This window comes from Melozone crissalis, unplaced genomic scaffold, assembly GCF_028551555.1.
Source record: "Melozone crissalis strain CALT ecotype California unplaced genomic scaffold, PUWL_Pcris_2 ptg000027l_1, whole genome shotgun sequence".
In the NCBI taxonomy this organism is placed as follows: domain Eukaryota; kingdom Metazoa; phylum Chordata; class Aves; order Passeriformes; family Passerellidae; genus Melozone; species Melozone crissalis.
In genome coordinates this window covers 36,888,848-36,906,868 of record NW_026535805.1, presented here as the reverse complement: position 1 = coordinate 36,906,868, position 18,021 = coordinate 36,888,848, and the positions used below count along the sequence as shown (strand labels likewise).

Sequence of the window (18,021 nt, the reverse complement as noted above, 5' to 3'; positions counted from 1 at the left end):
CCTCTGAATCTTTTTTTTTTTTAAATTGTTCTGTCTATTCTCAGTAATACTTAGAGTGACTTACAATAAATAGTGTACCCAAGCAAGGGAGTAATGTTTGCGTAGTGTTAGAGGAAAAATATTCAGTCAGCACTACTACCACTGCTGAACTGGGATGGTATGGAAAACCGAAGCTCTTGCATTTGCCAGATGTAGGATCAGCACAGGTTTTGGTCTTTTTATGTAAATTTTTAGTACATAATTGTACACAAATAGTGAAAATGCTATGTTCCGTGGCAGACAAAATAAAAATTGGGAAAACACCCCTAAAAATGGGGAAGTGCCTTCGCTCCCTTGGTTTCCATTTTTTTTTTTTTCCAGAGTGGTGATTAATTGCTTTTGCAATGCAATCAGAGTTTGCAGCTTTGTTTGTGCTTGTTGCTGATGTGGTCACTGAGTTAATTTTGTACACTGGTGACTTCATTCTGGAAATCACGCATTTCTTTCTCTTTAGGGTGTATGATTTGTTATACAATGTATAGTAAGTTACAATTTAGAGGTGAGAGCTGGATTTTTTTTAGTCTGATCACCTTCAGTGGGAAAGGTGTAGCCATGTACCATGGGTGGATGGACTCTGACTAGGGCAGTCTGTAGCTGTGAAGCTACAAAGAAATTTTTTTAGTGAGGAAGCCTAATCCTCAATTTACTCTTTTTGTTCTTTTAATGTGTGAGTAACATACTGGTACTACAGGGGTACAGGAGAGGAAGCCTTCAGCTGTGTTACTGCTGTAGAGCTCTTGGCATGCAAAAGTCAAGGTCTGATTTCAATTTTCCAAGGGACTGTGTCTCAAGTTTACTTTTGGTGTCTAACTTCCAGATCCTCTGTCCTCTTCAGGAAGTTCCAGGGCTGAAGGTAGGGAAGCATTTACTTTGGAATCGACACCCTCAGGTATTTATGAATGTGTAAACAGAGAAGTAGAAAAGACTATGCCAATTGTGGCCTGTTTTCTCCCTCCTGCTTGTGGAGCAGGCAGTGTAATAGGTGACAAGCAGGGAGTTTTGCAGCCACTCTAGCCTCTGTCCCCCAGCCTGAAACACACTGTTCTGCCAGTTCCTAAAGGAGACTTTTCTCTGACGCCGTGGGTGAAGAGTTGTTCCAATAGACTTGGAATGTGCTATGCCAGAAGGAGTCTTTGTGGGCAGAATGTGTTAATGTTCCTGTCTTGAATTGTTCTTCCTTTCTGCCATTTGTTTCTCTTCCTTGGTAGGGTCTGTGTGGTTGCTTATGCTGTTGTGAACTGTGCCCTACTCCAAAAATAACCTTTATCCTCTCTTCTCCAAAGCTTCTGTTTTGGCACCTACAGTTTTGGGGGGTGTGTGAGGGAATATCCCTGTAGCTTCCTGCTGACTGTGGTTGTGTTTTATAGCATGAGCTGGTTGCTACTGAAACAGACAAGAAAGGAGAAGGACGAACTTTCCTGGTGGAGAATTGGGAATCCCAGTTTTACCAGAAAGCCCAAGTCTCCCCTCCTGGTGTTGCTGTAGGTAAAGAGGGCTGAGGCAGAGACCTCTTCAGGAGTTTGTCTAAGCAAAGCCTGCAGACTTGTGCTTTGTCTCCAAAGTGCTGGGCAGCGATGCTGGAGCCCAGGCTCCCCTGCTTGGAGGATCTTGGCTCCTTTCAGGCCCACCATTCTCCCCACCTGAGGCCTCAGGCTGTGGAATGCCCTGAAAGCACCATGTAGTTCTGCACCAGGACCTGACAGTGTCCTTACAACCAACTAGGTGGAGAAGTCTTTCAGATCACTGAGTTAATTTCCCCTCCGAGGGCAGGGAATAGACCCTTAGACATATCAACTCTTTAACTACTGCAGCTACTGCATTAAGCCAAGATGTTAGCTGGTGTTCCTGGTGGGTTCTTTCTTTTTTTTTAAACAAACTTAATGGCTTTTATTTAAATGGATGTGCACTTTAGCCATTGTATATAAATTCAATAACATTTACAAATGGTGAAATTTGTTTTTCCTGCCAAAGAAAAATAAGTCTCTAGAGATTTAGATTGTATCAGCGCTGGTGTAATATGATAAGAATCTTCAGGCTCGATTCAGCCTTCCATATTGCACTAACTTGAAAGCTATAAAGCCTAATTCAATAAAGCTGCCAGAGTCTTGAACCTAGAGTGATGAGTTGGGCAAAAGAAGGGATCACATCCCAGGTATGGGATGTTTAATTCTGATGTGATATAGATGTGAAGCACTGTAGATCTATTAGAATTAATGTTATTTTAAGAGAAGAAACCAGAAAAGGAGAGTATCCCTTTCTTGCTTAAGTTGTGAAATTAGAAGTCCATCTGCAATGTAGGTATGATTCACAACATGAAAAGAAGTGTCTAGGCTCATAAAGGCTACTTAGGTTTAATGAGAAAAACAAATTACTTTAATTTGATGTGGAAGCCACCAAACAGTTCCTAATACAGGAAACTAGAACTCTATAGAAACAAATGAGTGAGTGAGGAATTCTGGCTTCAAGTTGAACTTTTAAGGCAAAATAGTCCTACTTTTTTTTTAATACGGGCATGCTTGTGGTGTTTTAGTTATTCATTCTTTGAATACAGTGATATATAATGCAAAGTATCCTGCCAAGAATACTGTGGCATAATTATTATGGTATATTTTTATAATAGGAATGTGATTGAGATTGCAGGAATAAAAAATCTGCTTCTGATTTGTGGAAGCATGTGACCAGAGTGCGTAGTTTGAAAAAATACAGTAAATTGTTTCCAGTAAGAAACTCCACATTTAATCCAGCTAGAGTGTTGTGCTAACCTGCCCCGCTCATTAATTTCACATATCCGTCCATACACAGCCATGCAGGAAGGGGAGGGCAGGTTCACATTCTAGCATTTTGTATTACTTTCATACTAAAAACCAAAGTAGATTAAAAGTTAATTAAAGCTTCAAACCTGTAATTCTGTATCCCTGTAAGAATTCACAAAGCCCAGCGATTCTTTGTGGAAAACTTATGGACACGTTAAGTTAGTTACATACAGTCTCAAAGACTTGTAAGCCATTTAAAATGGACAGTGTAGGAACTGTTAGGTGAAAGAGGATGTAAAAGTAATTTGAAAAAAATACAGGATTTGCTCAGGCAATTTAAACAAAAAATTACACAAAAGGCTTTTCCTGATGTAAAATTCCACCAGTGTAACTGCTGTACATCAAACCCTACAACATTTCTAACTTGGTCCTCTGTTAAAAGAAAACAAATTGGCAATTTCTCATAAATCAGGGGATTTTTCTGTTTAGTTTTTATTGTTCTGAAGAAGTTTCATGTTCTCCATTATCCCAGCTGCTCTAGTTCTGATGACAGTCTCCTGGGGTGCACTGAGGGCAGCTGCCCGTGTAAGGACCCTGGTGCTGCCTTTTTCCTCTCTGTGCCTCCCTGCTCCATGTGCACAGTCCAGAGGTGACCATGCTGGCCCCACTCCGTGGCTGGGAGCCCTTACCTGCCCTTGTAGAAATGAGGGCTTTAGACACAGCAGAAAGCAAGTGACTCCTCTTGCTTCATCACTAGAGAGTGGTTGGTGGGATGTACTCTGCCCTCAAAGGCCCCTTCTTAAGGGCCTTTTTATTACTGCAGAGTGAGTTGAAGCTCTGCCTTTCTTTGGCAGATGCTTATACTTGGTTAGGTGGCTGTGAGGGACTGCCCAGCGGCAGGTATTCCAGGATTGGTCCTATCCTGTCTTGAAAGGAACTGGAGTGGTGCAGGCAACAATCCTCCTGTTAGTGAAGAAAGTCTGAGGAGTTTGTGATGCGTGCTTGCTGCTTAAGCTATAAGTAAAAATAAACTACTATTTATAAATTTATTTATTTATTTCCTAAAAGAAAGATTTTCTTAAAAAGTTAAAACTGTGTTCTGCTGTGTCATTGTGAAGAACTGAGAAGATGGAGGTTGCTCTCGTCTCCCAGGTAACAAGTGACAGGACCAAAGGAAATGGCCTCAAGTTGTGCCAGGCGCAGCTTTGTATTAGACATTAAAAAAGATAATAAATCTTCACATGAAAGGGTGAGTCAGGCATAGGAATAGGCTGCCCAGGGAGTGGTGAAATCACCATCCCTGGAAGGGTTCAAAAGGCATGTGGATGTGACACTGTGGATAAGTGGTGAACTTGGCAGTGCTGGGTTATGATCTTAGAGACCCTTTCCAAACTTAAGGACTCTGTGTAGGATCTTATTTTATAGGGATGAGACAGCTAGCTCTAGGTCTTACCTATTTCTTAGCTCTTAATCTAGCTCTCCTTTCAAATGCTTTTTACTCCTTAATGATAGGAGGTTTTAAATTTAATGTCTTCTGCTGTGCATGAAGAGTTTTGTTCTTGGTAACGTTGGAGACTCTCTCGAGTTCCTGCGTTTTTAAATGAGCCCTCATTCAGTGATGCCAATTTGATGGCATGATGTTAGCCTCATCTGAATTCATCCATAATGATATTTTATTTTATTTTATTTTATTTTATTTTATTTTATTTTATTTTTTGGGTTATTTTGTCGTATTCTATTTTTTACTGGTTTTGCCACTCTGGCACAGATGATATGTTTAGTAAAGTGAGACTCAACTTCCCTGTAACTCTTCAGTAGGATTTTTGGAGAAGCTACAGCAGGGGTAAGTGGTTTGTAGACCACTTATTTTTTATCTGCCAGTGAAGATTTGTTTTCACCAGCCAGCCAGAGGGATAAAGACATCAAAATACATCAGAGAGTTAGCTTTGGTACATGTGTTTGTCTCACGAGGGTTAACTTTGTGATCCAGACTAAAGTTTAGCATTGCTAAGGTTGACTTTAGTTGAGTTCTTTCAACATCCAAGGTGGTGGGACTGAGACAGTCCCAGTAAAGCGAATCTGCTGAGCCTCCCTCGGAAGGTGCTACCACAACCTCTTGCCTTTTTATGGCCACTGTCCCATGCTGACTGTGGTGGTGGAGCATTCAGCCTACTGACAGCTTCCCATTTGGAAGCTTGCCATTTTCTGACCTGTAGTTTTAGAGAGTCTCAGCCCAGTTAGTGTGACTGTATGGGAAGCAGATGGCTGACAGTAGCAAAACCATGTTTGGTATGTGTTCCTGCTATAGCAGATGAGAGCAGTGTGGGAGCCTGTCTCCCTTGACTCAGATCTCCCACCAATTCATAACACAATAATTCCTTGTTATATCTCATAAGCAAACCTAGTATTGGAATATTATTATTATAATTCAGTTTTGCTTGAAATATGGTTAGTGAGTAAAGTTTGGAAATCTTTGAGAGATTAATACTAGAGAGGAAAGCACCCCTGAAATTGCTGAGCACTACTTGTACTTGTGTTCCCTTAAAGAAAGTAATTTTCTCCTCTAGCATTTGTAAAGCAGTCCAGCTGTAGTGGTAATAATGAGGGAATAGACGTGGCAGGCACTTCTCCAAAACAACTCCTGAGCTTGTGTGTTTGTCTTGTGAAGTGAAAAAAGTCTAGGAGAACTTTATGTGGAGAAGCCCCAAGGTGGGGAAATACATTTTTAGCTCTAGGGTTATGACTGGTGTTCATGTTTGGGTGTGGTGGGGATGGTGGGGTTCCCGGATTAGTATGTTTGCATAGCTGGCTTTTTTTGAATGTGTCAAGGGGAACCAGGATGAAGATTGAAAACAACTTTTTTAGGGAATGTGGTTATAATTGAAAGCAAATAAACTCTTAATAGTCATCTTCAGGCACGGTGAGCTGCTTTCTAATTATGCTGATTATAATTGCTGAAAATATTCATAGAAACTGGTTTTGCTCACAAGAAGTATTCATCCCTCTGCATAGGAGGCGAGAATAGCACGTCTTCCACAGCAGTGGATAGCTGTGAGAAATACAGCTGAAGCTGAGCTCTGTCCCCTGCACTGTAATCTCCAGGGCTTCCACAGATTAAATAGTGTAAAACACTTGAGTATTTGGAGTGAGCACGGCCAGAGTTTGTCCATGACCACCACCTTGCCCATGTGTCGTGCAGTCTTTGGGTATAAGCCGACTTGCTCTGCTCTTCCTCCACTAACTGTAAATAACAGAAATAAAATTGCTTCACACAAGTGAGAGGCAAGAGAAAGGCATGACAGCTGATTTTCAGGGCAATGATGGTCTTTGTGCAGCCCCAGAGATGCCCTGATGGGTTATTGCAATGTGTGCAGATGTTGAGCCCACTGTAGCTTTCTGAATGCCTGGGATGCTGAGAAAAATCCCTTGGGGCTATTTCTATGGAATTTATTGACTGTTCTCCTGCAGTGCAGACTGGTTCCTACACAGACTGAGACACTGCTTTGTAGACATTGTACCCTGAGATAAATTTATTCTCTCACCCATTGTGTGGCCTGTGTGTTGGAGACATGTACAATGGATCCTGGTAGGCACGGCTCGAGCCTTGACAAATTGAAGGTCTGTCTTTTGAGGTTCATGACAGCAGTTTGCTCACTACCTACTCTGTTAAAAGGATTACCTAACCATTGCACAATCACTATGGAGACCAGATGGTCTTTTTGCCTGTTTCTTTAGACAAATTGAGTTCAGTGTTTCCTTATGAATAGATATAAGCCCCTCAAAGGTCTCTTGTTGAATGTATTTTCTGCTCCCAGATGAAGAATTCTGAATGTAAACTCATTGCATGTTTATGGTCTGTGCCTCTTGGATATAGGAAGACAATACTGCTGGATGTTGGCAATTTGTTCAGGAGCTTGAAGCTTAGGAAGTTTGTGTGTTGTCTTCTGCTAACCCTGAATCAATAGTCTTTTTGTCCAATCCAAGTCGCATAGGACACATAGAGGAGTACACTTAGCAGCATAGGCAAGTCAAACCTGCACAGGCAAGGGTATCATAAATAGCAGACTTCCAAATTGTTGGAAGAACAGATGTTTTTTAGACATATTACAGATGTTTTTTCTTTTTTGAGTGTAAGATGAAATTTCTGTGACTTATCTGGTTTATCAGATATCTTTGTGATAACAGACATTAATTCATGTTTATAGGTCTGGAGCCTCTCTATCATGATCTGTCTCTTCCAAGTGATTTATTTGTTAAAATTTTTCTAGGCTTGCTGTTAAGACTGTTTCTAGTTCTGGTTGGCAACATTTACCTTTGTTTTTGTTAAGGTTGCTACATACCAATGGATTAATTTAAACTCTTTCAAGGTTCTTATACAAAAAGAGTCAACGAGAACAAAATCCAGCATGGTCAAATCAAGTAGCTATTCAGTTAAAAATTATGAACAGTAGCTATGGCATTTAGGCAGAAAGGAAAAATGTTGGTGGTTGTGTGTTAAAAAATGGTTTGTAACTTAATTGTGTGTTCCAAAACTTAGTCTGACATCTTGTACTATTTTTTTTATATAGAGTGTTTCAATCCCTAAGTGGCTGGTGTGTTCTGTGAGATCCAGATTTGGTCCTTTTGCTTTGAGTTGCAGTCTTAGTGTGCTAAGTGAAGAGCCAATACTTTCAAGAGGGTTAGGAAGAGCTTGTGTCTTTTTACCTCAGGGTCTGTGCAATGCTTGGTACAGCCTTTTTCTTGTTTCACTGACAGATTAACTTAAAATCAGAACAAACCTAAAGAGGGAGGTTACTGAGTGGCTGCTGGAGTGAATTTCATGGGGGCCTTTCACTGCAAAGGTCGTGGTTGGAAGCCAGGCATAGGGAGAGATAAACAGATGCTGTGGGACGTTGCTCTGATCAGTCTGGTCCACATTGTAATGGACCATTGCACAATACTGTGAACTGTAATTGGTCTTCCAAAAGGAAAACTGGAGAGGGATGAAAGTTGGTCCTGCCTAGTCAGTGAGAGGAAAGACAAACAAAGAGGAGAGAAAATGAAACATTTACTCGATGACTTATTTCTAGTAATTCAATGTCAATTGTTAAAGTCTGCTTGTAAAAATGTATGTCTAAATTCCAGGAATCCCCCTCATCAAATTTCTCTTAATTTAAAACTTTTGATTTTTTTTCTTTTTTTATACATTTTACATACAGTTGGAGTAAAGTGTAAGTTATATTTGACTGAAAACGCTTTTTTGTTGTTTTGGTGTTTTCTAGGAAGGCTGTGTGCAGCTCCATTCTGGTTTTGGCAAGCATAGTGGCTGGCCATGAAGACAATGCAGAGCATACTGACTGCTAACCGTGCCCGTGTTTGAGAGTGTTCCTACAGGTTTGCTCTTTCTTTCATACTGTGCTTTTAATCTAAAAGTGCTATGGGCTTGAAGTAGGGATGTTAAAACATAGAAACTCCAGAAGGTACTCCAGATTATGCTTTTGCTGTGGCTTGTTTTGACAATTTTTTAATGAGGCAGCAGGGTATCCTCCTCCAGGTGATAGTCTGAGATTCCATGTGTAAAGAAGCGTAGTGCTAACGGAAAAAGCATTTTGGTGTTGTTTCTGTATGTTACAAACACTGGAGATTCATTCTGAGTTACAAAAAGAACAGAACTGTCTTTTTTACTGTGGGGTGCACTTTATGTAGGTTTGAAATCTTCAGTCACCTCAGTGGGGCAATTTAACTGCTCCAGTGTGTGCTGTTCACTGCAGACACTGTGAAAAACTGAAGAGCATTTCACCAAGCAAACTATCAAACTGTGCTGTGCTGAATGAACATAATGCAGTTTTGTGCTGTAGTGGAAGATGAGGCTGTTTGCTAACCAAATTATTTTTTGTCTGATTTTTGGCATTTTTTTTTCCTTTCTCCTAGATGAGCTTCATTTAAACACGTAGCTGGGGTTTACTGAACATTTTATTGAGGCAACACTTAGTTGCACAGAAATCAGTCAAGCTGAAACTGCAGTGGGCTTGTCTGCTGGCAGAAGGGATTTCTCTGAAAGTACAGTTCACTTTACATCTAAGTTATGATTATCTTGCTGTCTCCCTTTCATTATGCCATTGTTCTTGGGAGCCAGAGATTTTGTAAGTTATAAGAAAAGGATGTTGCCAAGGGTGTGGGTGGAGGAAGGTGTTGACATGATTTCAATGGAGTTAGATTCCAGCTTTATAACAGAGGGGTAATGAACCACAGAGAAAATAGGCTTTTCTAGCTTGCCCCTAAAATAAGTTCAGTTATGAATTTAATGTTGTACATGGCTATTTAATGGCTTTTTTTGAAACAATTGTTTCATATCTTTTTTTAAATAGGCGTTTTCCTGTGTAGAGGGTAAAAATGGCCTGTTACTTTTTGCTCTATCTTTTAGCCATTGTTTCTAATGAAACTCTTCTTAATTTAGTGGAAAATGGGGAATTCAGAAAGCCAATACAGTCTTCAGGGATCGAAAAATCATGCTGCTGCTACAGCTGGTGCCAAGCAAAAGCCTTGCTCTCTGAAAATTCGCAGCATTCATGCTAAAGATGAAAAGTCTTGCTCTGTGCATGGATGGGGACATACCAGCAGCGGCTCAAACTACAAATCAAGGTCCCTTGCCAGAAGCTGCCTTTCACACTTCAAGAGTAGTCAGCCTTATTCCTCTAGACTTGGTGACACTGTGATGAAGGTTTCCAAAAGCAATGTCCATGCCAAACACAGGACAAATGCCTCAGGGGACTACTGCCAAGGGAATAACGTGATGTTTTTGCCAGAGAATGGTTTCCACTATATTGGCCTCCAAGCTGGAAGTAATCGTGCTGCCTCTCGAGAATGCAATGGCCACATTTTAAATTGCTATGGAAAGAATGAGAGTCTTGCATCAACCTCCCCATCAGAGGACAGGAGGAGTCCTAAAGTTCTCATTAAAACTCTGGGGAAGCTGGACGGTTGCTTGAGGGTTGAGTTCCACAACAGCAACAACAGCAAGGTACCAACCGAGGAGTCCAGCGGGCCAGTGCAGTTGCTGAGGTATTCCCCTGCCTTGGAATCTAAGCCAAATAACCTGCTTGATGTCAGGAGGAACTCCAGTGCAGACTGTTCTTCGAGCCATCGTCTGTCACCTACCGACTCAAGGCTTCGGTCTAGTAAAGGGAGCTCCCTGAGCTCCGAGTCTTCGTGGTATGACTCTCTCTGGGGGAATGCTGGGGATATCAATGAGCTGGATGGCTCATATTTGACCAGGAGCACTCCAGATACAAGCATTCATGCCAGTTTCCCAGCAAGCGACAACAAGAAGTCCTTCAACCAAAGTTCATCTCTTTCCTCACTCCGAGATCTCTATAAGGATACAAATTTGGAAAGCACTCCTCCACCTGGGATCAGGCTGTCTGATGAGTATATTGACACTCCTGGTAGCCTAAGCAACCGTGTCTCCTTTGCCTCAGACATTGATGTTCCCTCCAGGGTAGAGCAGGGAAGTCCTGCACATTACAGCTCCTACACCCTCCCGTGCAGAAAGTCTAAGCCCCTCGGTGAGGATGCATCCAAGAAGGATACGTTAAAGAACCGAATGCGGCGCATCAGTGACTGGACAGGAAGTCTTTCAAGGAAGAAAAGGAAGCTGCAGGTATGTACAAACCAGCCTAAGTGCGTGAAAGTTGGTTTTCATATTCCTCTTATAAGCATAGTGATTGCATGATATTTGTCTTTTTTGCAGGTTAATTACTTGCTTATCTCATTTAGTAATTTGTGGAATTTTGAGAAGTACTGCATCCCTGGTGCTGTCTGAAATGTCAGCCGCAAAAAAGGATACACATTATTTTGTGCAAATTTTCCCTTCCTATTTTCATATTTTGTCACCTTCTAAGTTAACTCCAGTTTTTGCAGCCTAATATTTCTGTGAATTTGCTTTTGAAATTATTGCATTACTTAAAAGGTGACTTGGGGTTTAAACCTTCTTTTTATTTCAAGTATGGCAATACAACCTCTCTCTATATATGTGCTATGGATTATCGTACATTATCTGAAGAGTGTGGAAGAGGCAGTAGAAGGAGGACATTGTATCCATCTTTTCAGATGTTTCCTGTCTGGTTTACTGTTTTACACTCATTTTTTGCTTGTTGGTCCATTTCTATCAAGGCAAGCAGCCGTATTGACCAGAGGTGCATTACATGGAGCAACCTCCTCCTTCCTGTGTGTCAGCTTAGTTCACCAGATGGAAACACTTGAGTTGCCATCTGGCTCACTGGGAGATGGTAGTGTGAAGGAGACGGGAGGGGAGAGCAAGAGGGAGGGAAAGGATGTTTCTTTAGAAGAATTCAAGACTAATCCCATTAATAGGAATTTAGGATGCCTGTGGTCAGGAATGAAATTCTCATCTCTAGCTGCAGGCCCCAGAATTGGCTCTTTAAATACCAGACTGTGCCTGGTCTCTGTGTGTGAGTTTGCAAGCTGAGATGAGACCATTTTTGGATTTGGTTTGGATTTTTGGTTTTTTCCCTCCCTTTTTTTTCCTGAATCTTCCCTGGTGTTTTTCATAGAGTCACTGTGCTTCCCTAAATGAAGGGTAATCTTTCAGCAACATTGATGTGCTGGCCACTTCAGAAATTTCTTGTCTCCTGTGCTGGAAATTCAGACAGGTCTTGTGCTTAACCATGTACATCTGTCATTGCACTGTAAAACTCTGACAGACCCTTAGGCTCAGAAATGAGCTCAGCGTAAGGTTTGCTGGAGTGTGACCTGGCTGGGGGGCTACAGAACTGGAAAATGAAAATGAAAGCTGTTTATTTGCATCACTTCTTTTGTGAGTCGGTGCTCATGTACTTTATCAGATGCTGTCTTTTCACCTTCTTACTCAGCTGTGAAAGAGAGGGCAAAAAAACCTGGAATCATGGAGGAGCCTCAGTGCTGTGTTCCAGGATTCTTCACTGATTTCAACATCTGTAGCTGCTCTGGATTTTACTTCCAGGCTTTACATATGATTTCTGCATCCCAGACCTTTAGTATGTATTACTTAGTTATGACATTTTCAGAATGGCATTTGTGGTGTGCAATTCATTGCTATTTTGAATTCGCTGTGCAGTGCACTGACTTCAGACGCGGCAAGGAAATTTGGCTGGCGAGATTGCATCAAGCTTGAATCAGATTGCGGTAGAAGGAAAACAGCCCTTACTCCAAAAACGGTGGTTTCTTAGAAAAAGGCGTAGGAAATGGTTAGTCACTGATTTTAATCAGACAAGTATCCAGCAACAGGAAGGGTAAGAGGGAGGTAGTGAATGCTTTGTAGTTTTGCAGTTCCTTGTGTGGCTTTATTGGTTCATTTCCATCTTTCACACTTTGAGTAACCTGCTGTCTCTTCTGGGGGTTGCTGGGTTGTTAGTTTAGTAGTGCTTATACTCTTAACAGGTCCTTTAGCTTAAAAAGACAGAAGTGTGGTGGATGATTCTGAACTGTCACGTGGTTGGTCCCTGTTTGTGCGACTTCATCTCGTCGTGGCAGCATCTGTGCTCTGCTCTGAACAACGCGTCCCTTCCTCCGTACATTGGTAATGACTGGCTGTGAGTCACTGGGGCTGAACGTAGGTGAAAGCTGGAATATTTCCCTGTAAGTAGGCCTAAGTGCCGGTGGTGCCTGGGTAGTCCCTCCAGCTCCCCTGTGGAAACAAACCTGCCAAGCCCCCTGCTTCATGGGAGCACAGACCTAGGAGCCACAGGCTTGGGATATTGAGGCCAGACCCCTGACACTAGAGAGGCAGTGGAGTTTAATCCCCTTTGTGAACAAATTGCAGCTTAAACACAGGTAGGATTTTCTCCGTCTTGAAGGCTCCTTCCAGACCATTTTATTCAGTGCTTGCTAATAGGCAGAGTAAATGTAGTTCCAGACAGTTTGTTCTGATGTCAGTACTGCCTTCTACATTAGTTATTCTTTCCTATTTTTTAATCTGTTATGATTTGTTTTAAGGGAGAAGTGGTGTCTTTTCTTGGCCTGCATTTGTGGGGCTCTACAGACTTTCCTCGGTCTCCTGTGTTAAGATTGGAAATCTATTTCCTTTTCATTCTGGCGCCCTTCCTCCTCATCTGTTTTAAATCATCCACAAACACATTTGCATATGGGATATTCCAGAGGAGTTCTTGGTTATGCCCTGTCCAGTTACTTGGATGTTTCCTTCTGTCTGCTTGATCTGACGTATCCTGGAATTGAATTTACCTTTCTAATAAAGGTCTTACATCAAGACTTGCAATAATCTTTTCCAAGGCCTAGTTTTCCTTGCATGTGGATGTCTTAAAGTGTTCCCTCAATGCATCACTGGTACTGTACTGCAACACATACCTTCATTTAGTTTAATCTGTGCTGAAATGGCATTGGGATGATGCTGAGTTGCAATTCAATGTGTGTGAGCTGAAAGGTGTGTGTGATGTATGTGAGACCCGTGGACAGAATTTAGGTAGACTTGCTGCACAGCCAGATATGGCTAAAGATGATGGTGTAAACTCTGTGCAGCTCTTTAACATGGAGAACGTTAGAAATTTCAGTGTAAAATGAAAATCCATCCATGAGAAACAGCTCCTGAAGAAAGGTTCTTGAATTAAGCAAAATAGCCTCACTTCAGGAATCGTATCTGAAATTTTATGACTTTATAAGCCAGAGCCCTGATGTGGGCTGTAAAGAGAGTTTAAAAGTAAAGTACGTTGAATGAACCTTTTTATTTGACTTGAAGACTGGTATTAGATTCTCCTTTTAGCACGTCTCCTAATGAATGCAGCAGGCTGCGTTTTTCCTGTGCTGTTCTTTACAGCTAATTATTACGTGTGTCACTTTGTCTAATTGGTATCTTAGCCACTTTATCTTTTGCCTTGTTTTTAGCTATTCCAGAGTATATCTCAAACATTGAGAGATCTCCTTGAATGCAACTGAGCAGAAACAGAGATCGGTCATCACTACATTCAACAGAGCAAAAACCAGCAAAAACCAGCCTGGCAGGGAAGCCACCTGGCCAACTTAGGTCAAACCTTTTCAGTTGTGGCAGATATTGCTGCAATGGCAGCCTTCTCAAGGACCAACAGAGACTGGCAGACTGACAATTCAGTTCTTTAGGAAAAGAAAAATACAATTGATGGTGTCCTGGTGAAGTGTATATATTCATTTTGGATTCTTTATCCATTTTGTCTATTCTGGTACTTCCTCTTTCCTACCCCTTTCTATGTGTGAGGTGAAAACATAGGATTTGGTTAGTGGCTGGTCATTGACAGGTTGCATCCCACACTTTTCCTTAGTGTTTGCTGTTCCAGTGGTGGGTTTTCACAACAGACCCCTTCTATGTATTTGCCTTGTGTTGTTTCTCTTACTAGTGCTTTGAGACTGAAAGAAATACATATTCTTAATAAGCTGTACACTACTGTTTTCCAGGGGACACTGGCAGTTCCTGGAGAATAGTCAAACAATCAAAATGCTGGATTTTGGCACACAAGTACAGTGGCAGTAATTAAAACAAGGGTGGAGAAAGCTTTCAGTTTCCCCCTGAAATACAGATCGCCAGCACAGTTGTACAATCCATGTTCTGGAGTTGCTTTGTGGCATAAATGCATTACATGTGGGATTTTATCCTGGCTTGCCACCCCATGTGCTGATCTTCCTCCCTCTACCATATAAAAACCAGTTAAATTTTTGATGTTTAGGGAGTTACTCTTGGGCAACACTGATTAACACTCTGCAACAGGATTTGAGGAAGGTGCTCTTTTACCTTGGAATTGTGATCTGAAAAGCCAGACTTGATGTTCAATGTACTGTAGGAGAGTGTGGGTCTCAGGTCAAACTGGCTTTTGTGAGGCCACAAGCAGCAGTGTCCTGCTGCTGGAAAAGTGGTTTGTCTGGCATTGCCTGGGAGGTGTACAGTCCCACTCTTGGCTGCACACTGGAGGTCCTGATGCTACCAAAACATAGCACAGCTTTTCTGCTGTAGTTTTGAAGAGCATCAAGTAAGAAGCAAAGAAAAAGTAGCTGTTTTCAAAGCTGCTGGGGAGAACAGCTCCCAGGAGACCAATGTTTATTTACTTTGTTCTTAGTACAGTAGTCTGTGAGAAAATAAATGCTTTTAGAGAGGCAGTCTAAACTTGAAAGTATAATGGCTTTATTATTACTGAGGGTAATAGCTTCACTTCTCGAATAGTTTATTGCAATATCTTTTTTTTTTTCCCTTGCACTTTTACTGCAAAAGGCAACATGTCTTTTGTGTTTTAGGTTCTTAAACCTTGGTTGCTTTTAAATAGCATTGGCATCGCTTGAGTTCGGAAGACAATAAATGGCTTCTTAGGATGGATGGTGTGGTTCTCAACAGTGAAGTTAGTACAAGGAGGTCTGTTTTGGGTAGTAGGAAAATCCCTGTCCATCCCTGGAGCTTGGGAGAGTTGGGATCAGAGAGCATATTACTTGGAAAGGCTTAAAAGAAAAAAGGTCCAAACTGCCAACAAAGTCCCACGTTGACAAGCAGTGGCAAGAAATAGGCCTACTCTAGCATCCATATCAAAGGCAAAGTTGAAGTCATACCATCAGGCCTGATTATTTCAAATAAAATTAGCCAGCCCTCTCAATCCAAGGGATGAAGTTGCACAGTGCAATTAGGAGAAAGGCCTGCCAGTGCTTGATGGGATGATCAGACTCTCAGGGTGTTCCCAGCAGCTCAGAAAATACACAGCTCTGCAGTCTGGAGACTGGATTTAAGCCAGTCAGCAAGCATGTCTTTCTTTTATAAAATCACATATTGTTTTAGATTAGATTTCAATCAACTGATCAATTCTAACAAGCTTAAAACATTCTTTACTTTTGACCTTTTTTTTGTTGATTAAGCACCATTTGTACGACAAATAGAAACTGGAGGTTAAAATCAGCCTTGTTGTGTTGAAGCTAAACCTGGCTACCTTGCACCAATGTGATAGCACCAAAGTACTGAAAACTGTGTAATAATAAAAAAACCTGTTGTGACACTATTCCTGCTTGCACTCAGACAGATGCCAAACATGGTGCCTGTATTTCAGATGGAGGATGTAGTTGTCTCCTGGAGTACTTCAAATTTCAGACAGTAGTTTCTAGTGAAATTTGAGATTACTCAAAGCATACTGGAATTACCAAAGCGCTCACATTAGTAGATAGGGTTTAATGGAGTTCTGCTGAAAAAACTGAATGGTAACAGTGGTGGTGTGAGTGGCTGAGGCAAAGGCTATGATGTAATGGTGAAAAGATGAAGGAACTGGAAGTGGCTAAACATGAAAAAAATTTAATTGACAAATGAGGTGTGTCTTTTGATCATAGCTCTGGTGACTGATGGCAGATAAATTCCTTTTATGCACAGGAGCCAAAGAGTAAAGATGGGAGTGACTACTTTGACAGCAGAATGGACAACTTCACTACAGACACACTGGCACCATCACAGCTCTCCACTTTACTGTGGTCTCCTGGCTCCAGCCATGCCCTGTCCCAGAGAAGCGAGTCCACCAATGCTGTCAGCAGTGATGCCTTGAGGCAGAACATTTATGAGAACTTCATGCGCGAGCTGGAGATGAGCAGGATGAACTTGGAGAACACAGAGACCTCGTCAGAAACAGAAGACTCCAGTGGCGAGTCCCTTAGCTCCTTGGAGCAGCTGGATTTGTTGTATGAGAAAGAGCAAGGAGTGGTGCGCAAGGCAGGGTGGCTGTTCTTCAAACCCTTGGTGACCCTGCAGAAGGAGAAGAAGCTGGAGCTGGTCACACGACGGAAGTGGAAGCAGTACTGGGTTACACTCAAAGGTAAAACCACCACGCTGATCCTTCGTCTTGGCAGTTCTTTCTGTTGTGTCTCAGCAGGATTTCATGCTTGCTGGCGTCTGTTAGCAGATTTAGGGGGATCAGAAAATCACACCTAACTTTACAAGGTCTACCCACCAGCTAAAGTGGAGCTTGTGCCTAGGCAGCCCACTGAACTGAGGTGCTGCTCAATGTCTTTGGGATTGTGTGCAGCCTTGTGTTTCATATCATAGTGGGAATTGTTTTGTCTGACTTCCCAATTTGTGTGTTCAATCAGACTGGGCAGTTAGAAGATGCTTTTGGATGTTTGAAGATCAAAGGCCGAACTGAACCAAAATTTAAGGGTCAGGAGAAGTTGCTGGTGCCCAATTCCTTGTTAAAGACACAGTTCCTTAGGCTCTGCTATGAAATTTACTGAAGGATGGGGTAGTTTATTGTAAAAATGTTTTGTTCATTTCTAGCACATTAGGTGGCAGTATAATGGAGAGGTGAACTCCCAGTGCCAGAGCCTTTACACAGAGAAGTGTGTGTGGTTCAGAGCAGGGGAAGCTGAAGTGGTGCGCAAGGCAACCATTCCCAGGGGTTGAAGGTCTCCCTTCTTCTCCCTGTGAAAGCAGGTCTTTCACATTCTCTGCTCCCAGCAATACCAACCCCTTCTGGCTTTTGGCATGCCCAGCTTCCCATCTCTTGCAGCTGCCTCTGATGTGAAAACAGCCCCATGGGAGGGGAATCCACTCAAGGGGGCTGCTGCAGGTGTGATTGTTGGGCTCCATTTGTGCTCAGAGGGTGATGTGAGACGTGTACAGGGTTCAGGAAATGTGAGAAGGAAAACAATATCTATTGTGGGGAGGAAGGGAAATTTAATGGGTGAGTTAATACACCTTTTTAAAATTTTGAATTGCACCCAAAGGATTTGTCTTTCAGATACTAAGTTAATGAGCAAGGAAATGATCAAGCTTGATCATTTCCTATCATATCTGGGACTAGAGAAGAGAAAATGGCAACTTTGCCACAGGTTGCCCTTTTTAAAATTGTGCAGTGAGTGTAGACTTGAAGAAAAACGAACAGCAAACAGCAAGTCCTGGTAATGTTCTGCTTGATAGTGCTGATTGAAAAGAAGCAAACTTACTAGAATGAGGCAATTCTGCCTAAAAATTCAGAGACTTGTTATCAAGTGATCAAAATGTAGGCAGGCTTAGCAGTTTAAATCACTTGTCCTGATAGCATCATCAGATAGCATGATTCATGCTTACAAGCAGTGTATACAAAGGGAAAAACAGCACCTGAATTCCACCCTCTTATTGTGTGTGTTTGTGTTATGGAGTGTGAATATAGTTTAATCTACCTCTTCTAAAATTCACTTTCTAAACAATTCTATCAAAACTCTAAACTGAAATACATTATAAACTAGTAGTTTGTGCATTTCTGGGATAATGAAG

At 41.7% G+C, this 18,021-nt stretch overlaps 1 protein-coding gene across 1 annotated transcript in view; it reads left to right on the top strand.

The window, feature by feature from the left end:
* The first annotated feature begins 8,078 nt into the window (after positions 1 to 8,078).
* TIAM2 (TIAM Rac1 associated GEF 2) overlaps positions 8,079 to 18,021 on the top strand; it is an 88,150-nt gene continuing 78,207 nt past the window's right edge. Inside the window, exons 1-3 of the mRNA XM_054280321.1 lie at positions 8,079 to 8,165; positions 9,229 to 10,431; positions 16,150 to 16,585. Coding sequence (XP_054136296.1) covers positions 9,235 to 10,431; positions 16,150 to 16,585 — 1,633 coding nt within the window. The 5' untranslated portion in view covers positions 8,079 to 8,165; positions 9,229 to 9,234. The remainder of the gene's footprint in view (positions 8,166 to 9,228; positions 10,432 to 16,149; positions 16,586 to 18,021) is intronic.